General features: G+C 44.1%; 1 protein-coding gene across 2 annotated transcripts in view; it reads left to right on the forward strand.

Annotated features, from left to right (window-relative positions):
* The window catches only part of LOC129834713 (spondin-1-like), a 163856-nt gene extending 154146 nt beyond the window's left edge, over nt 1-9710 (forward strand). For both annotated transcript variants that reach the window (XM_055899948.1, XM_055899949.1), the window contains exons 12-16: nt 1050-1220; nt 1690-1857; nt 2098-2262; nt 7467-7760; nt 8539-9710. In XM_055899948.1, the coding sequence (XP_055755923.1) occupies nt 1050-1220; nt 1690-1857; nt 2098-2262; nt 7467-7760; nt 8539-8702 (962 nt within the window). In that variant the 3' untranslated portion in view covers nt 8703-9710. The remainder of the gene's footprint in view (nt 1-1049; nt 1221-1689; nt 1858-2097; nt 2263-7466; nt 7761-8538) is intronic.
* Nucleotides 9711-10130: the final 420 nt, after the last annotated feature.

Consider the following 10130-nt stretch of genomic DNA (forward strand, 5'->3'; position numbering starts at 1 on the left):
TGTGGGTACAGGCGTACTGGTACAAGCTCTTGGGTAACACTGTGGGTACAGGCGTACTGGTACAAGCTCTTGGGTAACACTGTGGGTACAGGCGTACTGGTACAAGCTCTTGGGTAACACTGTGGGTACAGGCGTACTGGTACAAGTTCTTGGGTAACACTGTGGGTACAGGCGTACTGGTACAAGCTCTTGGGTAACACTGTGGGTACAGGCGTACTGGTACAAGCTCTTGGGTAACACTGTGGGTACAGGCGTACTGGTACAAGTTCTTGGGTAACACTGTGGGTACAGGCGTACTGGTACAAGCTCTTGGGTAACACTGTGGGTACAGGCGTACTGGTACAAGCTCTTGGGTAACACTGTGGGTACAGGCGTACTGGTACAAGCTCTTGGGTAACACTGTGGGTACAGGCGTACTGGTACAAGTTCTTGGGTAACACTGTGGGTACAGGCGTACTGGTACAAGCTCTTGGGTAACACTGTGGGTACAGGCGTACTGGTACAAGCTCTTGGGTAACACTGTGGGTACAGGCGTACTGGTACAAGCTCTTGGGTAACACTGTGGGTACAGGCGTACTGGTACAAGTTCTTGGGTAACACTGTGGGTACAGGCGTACTGGTACAAGCTCTTGGGTAACACTGTGGGTACAGGCGTACTGGTACAAGTTCTTGGGTAACACTGTGGGTACAGGCGTACTGGTACAAGCTCTTGGGTAACACTGTGGGTACAGGCGTACTGGTACAAGTTCTTGGGTAACACTGTGGGTACAGGCGTACTGGTACAAGCTCTTGGGTAACACTGTGGGTACAGGCATACTGGTACAAGCTCTTGTAATGTCCACGAGCTGACGTAGATGCTCATAGTCTCCTATTGTCTTATCATGATAAATGAAACCATCAGAAGGTCCCATGATGTAGATGCATCATACACTGGTTGATTATATAAAGTGTCATGTAGCTACTAACACTGTAATGACATTAAAATCCTGAATGCAACTCAAATGCCATAACTGACTGTGACATTCTGCAATTTGCCCCCGACCTCTCAGAAGGGTCCACCTGCACGATGTCAGAGTGGATCACCTGGTCTCCGTGCAGCATGTCATGTGGGATGGGCCTGCGGTCCCGGGAACGCTACGTCAAGCAGTTCCCTGACGATGGCTCTGTGTGTACCTTGCCTACTGAGGAGAACGAGAAGTGTATTGTGAACGAGGAATGCAGTGAGTAGCTTTAACCCCTGAAATCAATGGTTCACAAAGTCATTTATCACAAACATTGCTGCATTTACCAAAGTTTTTGTTTCAATCAGGTAAACAACATTTCCCGAGGTATAGGAAACGTTTGATTAATCTGTGTATGCACTTTTCATACAAACACATCTATGTATTTCTAGGCTGTAGATAAATGAGGCTCATTGTGTGCATCAATTCTCAGTGGAAGAGCATCTGCTAAATTATTCAAATGTACTGTTCAAACTATTAGGATGATGTATAATTATGCGTGATTACAGGACAAAGTAATGCATATGTGGATTAAGTTCTGTCTCTCCCATTGAACACAACCACTTCACTCCCCTTCTCTTCATCCCCCCCCCTCCCCTCTCCCCTTCTTATTCCCTCCTCCTCTTCCCTTCCCCCTCTCCGCCTTTTCCCCTTTAACTGTCTTATCCCCCCCTCTCCCTCTCTTCAGCCCCCAACAGTTGTCTGGTGACAGAGTGGGGTGAGTGGGACTCCTGCAGTGCCACCTGTGGGCTGGGCATGAAGAGGAGGGAACGCATGGTGAAGATGCCACCACCAGACGGCTCCATCTGTGGGGCTGAGGTGCTGGAGGTGGAGAAGTGCATGATGCCAGAGTGCCGTGAGTAACACACACACGCACTCACACATACTCACTCACACACACACATACTCACACGCACGCACTCACACTCACACAGATAAGCATAAGCAGGCTTATACAAACAAACATACACATGCACACACACGCTCATCTGTACACACACCTGCACACTTACACACACCACAACAAATGCAAACTACATGAAATCAGATAGATACTGTGTGTGACGCTGATTCTGTGTGTGTCCTGTGTGCACAGACACCATCCCATGTATGCTGTCTCCGTGGTCTGACTGGAGTGACTGCAGTGTGACGTGTGGGAAGGGCATGCGGACGAGGCAGCGCGTGCTCAAGTCTCCTGTGGAGCTGGGAGAGTGTACAGAGGACCTGGAGCAGGTGGAGAAGTGCATGCTGCCAGAGTGTCGTAAGGAACACACACACACACACACACACACACACCACACATTGGAGCGAACCTACTTTATTAATGTGTGGACACACCAACTGAAACAGTACTGCATATGTGTAATTCAAGATAATGCTGATTAGTATCTTCATTGTGCAACCTAAACATCCGTCTGCTTATAATACTCTCCCTATCATATCCACTTGCATACACACTTAAAACACACTTGGCTTGTTAGTGTGTACACATCTGTTTGACATCTGCGTTAGGAGTGCCCATAGTCTCATCTCTCCAGCCCAAACTCTCCTAGGGAGTGTTATCATGGGAATACCCTGCTGGGGTATTAGCTGGTTTATATGAGAGGGAACAGCTTCCTGAAGCTGCTTCTCAATTGGAACCCAGAAGTGCCCATGTGATCTCACATTTAAGCCTGACTTAATCGGTTATATACAGTTGAAGTCGGAAGTTTATATACACCCAGGATGGTCATTAAAACCCGTTTTTCATCCACTCCACAAATTTCTTGTTAACAAACTATAGTTTTGGCAAGTCGGTTGGGACATCTACCTTGTGCACAACACAAGTAGATTTTCCAACAGTCGTTTACAAATCAAATCAAATCAAATTTATTCATATAGCCCTTCTTAAATCAGCTGATATATCAATGTGCTGTACAGAAACCCAGCCTAAAACCCCAAACAGCAAGCAATGCAGGTGTAGAAGCACGATGGCTAGGAAAAACTCCCTAGAAAGGCCAAAACGTAGGAAGAAACCTAGAGAGGAACCAGGCTATGAGGGGTGGCCAGTCTTCTTCTGGCTGTGCCGGGTTGAGATTATAACAGAACATGGCCAAGATGTTCAAATGTTCATAAATGACCAGCATGGTCAAATAATAATGATCACAGTAGTTGTCGAGGGTGTAACAAGTCAGCACCTCAGGAGTAAATGTCAGTTGGCTTTTCATAGCCGATCATTGAGAGTATCTCTACCGCTCCTGCTGTCTCCAAAGAGTTGAAAACAGCAGGTCTGGGACAGGTAGCACGTCCGGTGAACAGGTCAGGGTTCCATAGCCGCAGGCAGAACAGTTGAAACTGGAGCAGCAGCATGGCCAGGTGGACTGGGGACAGCAAGGAGTCATCATGCCAGGTAGTCCTGAGGCATGGTCCTAGGGCTCAGGTCCTCCGAGAGAGAGAAAGAAAGAAAGAGAGAATTAGAGAGAGCATACTTAAATTCACACAGGACACCGGATAAGACAGGAGAAATAGTCCAGATATAACAGACTGACGCTAGCCCCCCGACACATAAACTACTGCAGCATAAATACTGGAGGCTGAGACAGGAGGGGTCAGGAGACACTGTGGCCCCATCCAATGACACCACCGGACAGGGCCAAACAGGCAGGATATAACCCCACCCACTTTGCCAAAGCACAGCCCCCACACCACTAGAGGGATATCTTCAACCACCAACTTACCATCCTGAGACAATGCCGAGTATAGCCCACAAAGATCTCCGCCATGGCACAACCCAAAGGGGGGGGAGGGGGAGGGGGGGGGGGGGGGGGGGGGGGCGCGAACCCAGACAGGAAGACTACGTCAGCGACTCAACCCACTCACGCACCCCTCCTAGGGACGGCATGGAAGAGCACCAGTAAGCCAGTGACTCAGCCCCTGTAATAGGGTTAGAGGCAAAGAATCCCAGTGGAGAGAGGGGAACCGGCCAGGCAGAGACAGCAAGGGCGGTTCGTTGCTCCAGAGCCTTTCCGTTCACCTTCACACTCCTGGGCCAGACTACACTCAATCATATGACCTGCTGAAGAGATGAGTCTTCAGTAAAGACTTAAAGGTTGAGACCGAGTCTGCGTCTCTCACATGGGTAGGCAGACCATTCCATAAAAATGGAGCTCTGTAGGAGCTCGATACCAAATCGAAAGATAGGTAGGCGCAAGCCCATGTAATGCTTTGTAGGTTAGCAGTAAAACCTTGAAATCAGCCCTTGCCTTAACAGGAAGCCAGTGTAAGGAGGCTAGCACTGGAGTAGTATGATCAAATTATTGGGTTCTAGTCAGGATTCTAGCAGCCGTATTTAGCACTAACTGAAGTTTATTTAGTGCTTTATCCGGGTAGCCGGAAAGTAGAGCATTGCAGTAGTCTAACCTAGAAGTAACAAAAGCATGGATTAATTTGTCTGCATAATTTTTGGACAGAAAATGTCAGATTTTTGCAATGTTACGTAGATGAAAAAAGCTGTTCTTGAAACAGTCTTGATATGTTCGTCAAAAGAGAGATCAGGGTCCAGAGTAACGCCGAGGTCCTTCAGTTTTATTTGAGACGACTGTACAACCATCAAGATTAATTGTCAGATTCAACAGAAGATCTCTTTGTTTCTTGGGACCTAGAACAAGCATCTCTGTTTTGTCCGAATTTAAAAGTCGAAAGTTTTCAGCCATCCACTTCCTTATGTCTGAAGCACAGGCTTCTAGCGAGGGCAATTTTGCGGCTTCACCATGTTTCATTGAAATGTACAGCTGTGTGTCATCCACATAGCAGTGAAAGTTAACATTATGTTTTCGAATGACATCCCCAAGAGGTAAAATATATAGTGAAAACAATAGTCGTCCTAAAACCGAACCTTGAGGAACACCGAAATGTACAATTGATTTGTCAGAGGACAAAACATTCACAGAGACAAATTGATATCTTTTCGACAGATAAGATCTAAACCAGGCCAGAACTTGTCCGTGTAAACCGATTTGGGTTTCCAATCTCTCCAAAAGAATGTGGTGATCGATGGTATCAAAAGCAACACTAAGGTCTAGGAGCACGAGGACAGATGCAGAGCCTCGGTCTGACGCCATTAAAAGGTCATTTACCACCTTCATGGGGTCTAAAACCAGACTGAAGCATTTCGTATACATTGTTTGTCTTCAGGAAGGCAAAAATTTTAGAGAGGAATGGAAGATTAATATATGCCGATAGTTTTTTAATTTGAGGGGTCAAGGTTTGGCTTTTTCAAGAGAGGCTTTATTACTGCCACTTTTAGTGAGTTTGGTACACATCCGGTGGATAGAGAACCGTTTATTATGTTCAACATAGGAGGGCCAAGCACAGGAAGTAGCTCTTTCAGTAGTTTAGTTGGAATCTGGTCCAGTATGCAGCTTGAAGGTTTAGAGGCCATGATTATTTTCATCATTGTGTCAAGAGATACAGTATAGTACTAAAACACTTATGTGTCTCCCTTGATCCTAGGTCCTGGCAGAGTTGTGCAGACTCAGGACAATTGAGCTTTGGAGGAATATGGAAAATGTTTACAGACAGATTATTTCACTTATAATTCACTGTATCACAATTCCAGTTGTTTTACATACACTAAGTATCCTTAGCTTGGATAATTCCAGAAAATGATGCCATGGCTTTAGTTTCTGATAGACTAATTGACATAATTTGAGTCAATTGGAGGTGTACCTGCGGATGTATTTCACGGCCTACCTTCATGGGAAAATCGAAATAAATCAGCTAAGAATTTGTTTTTGTAGATCTCCACAAGTCTGGTTCATCCTTGGGAGCAATTTCCAAATGCTTGAAGATATCACCTTCATCTGTACAAAGAGTAGTACGTAAGTATAAACATCATGGGACCACGCAGCCGTCATACCGCTCAGGAAGGAGACTTATTCTGTCTCCTAGAGATGAACGTTCTTTGGTGTGAAAAGTGCAAATCAATCCCAGAACAACAGCAAAGGACCTTGTGAAGATGCTGGAGGAAATAGATACAAAAGTATCTATATCCACAGTAAAACGAGTCCTATATCGACATAACCTGAAAGTACGCTCAGGAAGGAAGAAGCCACTGCTCCAAAACCGCCATAAAAAATACAGACTACAGTTTGCAACTTCACATGGGGACAAAGATCGTACTTTTGGGAGAATTGTCCTCTGGTCTGATGAAATAAAAATAGAACTGTTTGGCCATATTGACCATCATTATGTTTGGAGGAAAAAGGGGGAGGCTTGCAAGCCGAAGAACACCATCCCAACCATGAAGCACGGGGTAGGCAGCATCATGTTGTGGGGGTGCTTTGCTGCAGGAGGGACTGGTGCACTTCACAAAATAGATGTCATCATGAGGTAGGAAAATTATGTGGATATATTGAAGCAGCATCTCAAGACATCATTCAGGAAGTTAAAGCTTGGTCGCAAATGGGTCTTCCAAATGAACAAGCATACTTCCAAAATTGTGGCAAAATGTTCTATGGACAACAAAGTCAAGGTATTGGAGTGGCCATCACAAAGCCCTGACCTCAATCCTATAGAACATTTGTGGGCAGAACTGAAAATGTGTTTGCGAGCAAGGAGGCCTACAAACCCAACTCAGTTACACCAGCTCTGTCAGGAGGAATGGGCCAAAATTCACCCAACTTACTGTGGGAAGCTTGTGGAAGGCTACTCAAAACGTTTGACCCAAGTTACACCATTTAAAGGCAATGCTACCAAATACTAATTGAGTGTATGTAAACTTCTGACGCACTAGGAATTTGATGAAAGAAATAAAAGCGGAAATAAATCATTCTCTCTAATATTATTCTAATATTTCACACTCCTAAAATAAAGTGGTAATCCTAACTGACCTAAGACATGGAATTTATACTAGGATTAAATGTCAGAAATGTGAATAACTGAGTTTAAATGTATTTGGCTAAGGTGTATGTAAACTTCTGACTTCAACTGTATATTCTAGTCAGGTACGGGACTGGCAGACACATTACCATAAGAAAATAGTCTCCTTCTCCTCTCCTTTCTCCTGTTCCCTAGAAAATGAGGGAGCTAATTTAAGGGCTGTATTGTGAAGAAAGGGATTAAAAGGCAGAAATAACCAGCTTTAACTTTGGCAGACATGTCATTGTATTGCGGTGAAAAAGCTTGTTAACTGGTCTTCCTTCAGTCTTAGTGATGGGATAAAGCTGGCCATATTATTCTGGCCATCCCTAATCATCCTTGCAGTTTGTAAGAATGTTCTCGTTTTGGACATAAGTCAGAGAATCTGATTCCAGGGCATTCATATTGTGTTATGTTTAGAACAAGGAACGCTAATGCAAAGAGGTGTATCTACAAGCTTTCTTCCCATATGAACTCTTCAACTTTCTTACTCCACCCTGTCCCCCTCTTCATTATCTCTCACCCCCCCCCTCTTCTGTCTCTCTCTCTTTCTCTCTCTCTGTACAGCGACAGACTGTATGGTGTCAGAGTGGACGGAGTGGTCTGAGTGTAACAAATCCTGTGGTAAAGGTCACATGATAAGGACACGCATGGTGAAGCTGGAGCCCCAGTTCGGAGGGGACTCGTGTCCCGAGACAGTACAGAGGAAGAAGTGTAAGATCAGAAAGTGTAACCGTGGTGGTGGCCAGGGCCAGGTCAACAGCGACGAGAAGAAACGACGCAAGGAGGCAAGGGAGAAGAGGAGGAGCAAACAGGGGGGTCGACAGGGGGAGGAGACCACGTCGACCGCTGAACACCCAGGTTGGTGGGACTCATTATCACCACCATAACCATTGTCAGCAGCAGTTTTATAGTCATTATCATTTGCATAATCATCAACTATGTAATCATCATCACTGTCATCACAAATCATAGCAAGCTAAATCATAGAGTGTGGATACATGCACATAATAATGTGATTATTGTGGATAGTCAGGTTAATATAATAGTTTGATTAAAATGTTTACATGCAATGCAAGAAGAACGATTTCCCTAATAACCCTGTTTACATGGACACATCTGAAATCAGGCTGCCTGATGGCACTCTGATAAGTGTACAAAAAAAAAAAAAAGTTCTACCACAGCGAACATGTTATTTGTGGGAAGCATATTTGATTCTGAGTTGGGACATATAAGGTTTGTTTGTGAAAACTACTTATAAGACACGTACATTCAGTTGTTCCGAACACACTTTACTCGCTCTAAAGAGGGAGGCTCACTCAGCTGGTGCTATCACATTCACAGATCAAATACACCGCTGACACGCCGATTAAGGTGTTTACATGTCCTCATAATTGCTTACTTCTTTTGACCCCGATTAAGATGAGCAGAGTAATTTGTTTACATGACTATTGAATAATCTGCCTACTGCCATAATCAGTTTAATATTGCATTAGTGTGCATGTAAATGTACTAATAGAAAACAAAATCACAGTCAGTTTTGATAGTAAGTATCTTCAATATGATCATTGCTATTCTTTAACAAGGAACAATTTTCAATGAAAATGTATAAAATCTCTCTCTCTCTCCTTCTCATCAGGCTGTAAGATGAGGCCGTGGTCCAGCTGGACGGACTGCACCAAGCTGTGTGGCGGGGGGATCCAGGAGCGGCTCATGACAGCCAAAAAGAGGCTTAAGAGCGCCCAACTCCCCAGCTGCAAGGACAGGAAGGAGATCCGAGCGTGTAACGTGTACCCCTGCTAGATGGACCAAGGTGGGCAGGACGGGGATGGGATGGGTACGGAGTGGGTGGCGGTTGCCCATAAACACTGGTGTGACCTCAGTTGTTTTCCCCTCTGACAGTTCAGGTTAGGTTTGGGGATTGTAAGCTGATCCTACATCTGTGCCTATGGGCAAGTTGGTTATGGGACGGAGCGTGAGGTGGCATAGTGTCACTCAATGATCCAATGCACTCTGTTTAGGGCTGGCACAGACCTTAATCTCTCTTGGTTTAATCTAGGGCTGAGTCTGAAGATTCTAGATTGGGGAAGGTACACTGGTTCTGTATACACCTCTAGTCTGAGGTTTGAAAGAGTTTGGCAAATTCTGAAATGACCCATCCTTCAAGGTCAATGGTCATGGGTTATTTTACAAGAAGGAAGGAAGGAATTCCCTTGGTCTCTTCTCAAGCCTAAAACAAACAGCCATTTTGAGAGAGGATCTAGGCGTCCCCAAATAACGCCTAGCCTATGATGAATCTGACGGATTTTCCTCTGTTCGTAAATTAACTAGCTCTGTTACATATAGGATTCTTCTGCAAGATTACTGTAAACTTGTTGTGGTATAATATTCTTGAATAATGATAATGATGAAAACACCAATTGATTTAATAGGAGATAGTACTGTTAGGCTATATCCTGTAGTATCCTCTTTTGCAGTATATTTAATCCCAGAACTTAAAGCACAGTTACCCAGCCATTCCAGCATTTTATAATCCTTCAGAAAATAAATATGTTTCTAGGATCAAGAAATCTCCTGTTTGAACATTTACTCAGCTGTACTGCTGTTCATGTAGACACATTGTTATTATAAGATCATTTTAATTTTTTTTGCTGTGGATTTTTTGATAACAATATCACCCAAGAGTCTTACCAAAGTCTTGTGTAGATGTTTTTTACGTGTCTTTACGTCTCTTTTTCCTCTGCTCCTCGAACATATTAATATTTTGGAATATATCACCTTTACAATAAAAGTAAATGTTAGAAATTGTCATACGGATGTTTATTTTTGTTTGAATAGCATTTATATTGAGGTAAATGTATTATATTACGTTGAGGTCGAAATTCATACCAGGGTTAACATACAATACATAAACCAATGCAATTCATACTCTTGGCCACTAGATGGAGACTATAAGCTGATTAGAAGTGAGTTCTTTTTCATTTGACAGGTGGAGTCAGTAAACCAGTAGGTGCCATCTAAGCCTGTGCTATTTCAATACACTTTGGTCATACATAGTACTGTAACAGCATACTTGATTAGCATGACCCCTTTTTCTCAACCCATAACCAGAGATATGTGAGTGTCTAGGCAGGGAGCTGCATAAGCAGCACAGTAACACTGCTCTGCAAAAGGGTGACTTCCCAGTGGTGCAGTACATACACATTTACCAGACGGTGGCAGAAGATACCT

Source organism: Salvelinus fontinalis, chromosome 35, assembly GCF_029448725.1.
Source record: "Salvelinus fontinalis isolate EN_2023a chromosome 35, ASM2944872v1, whole genome shotgun sequence".
NCBI lineage: Eukaryota > Metazoa > Chordata > Actinopteri > Salmoniformes > Salmonidae > Salvelinus > Salvelinus fontinalis.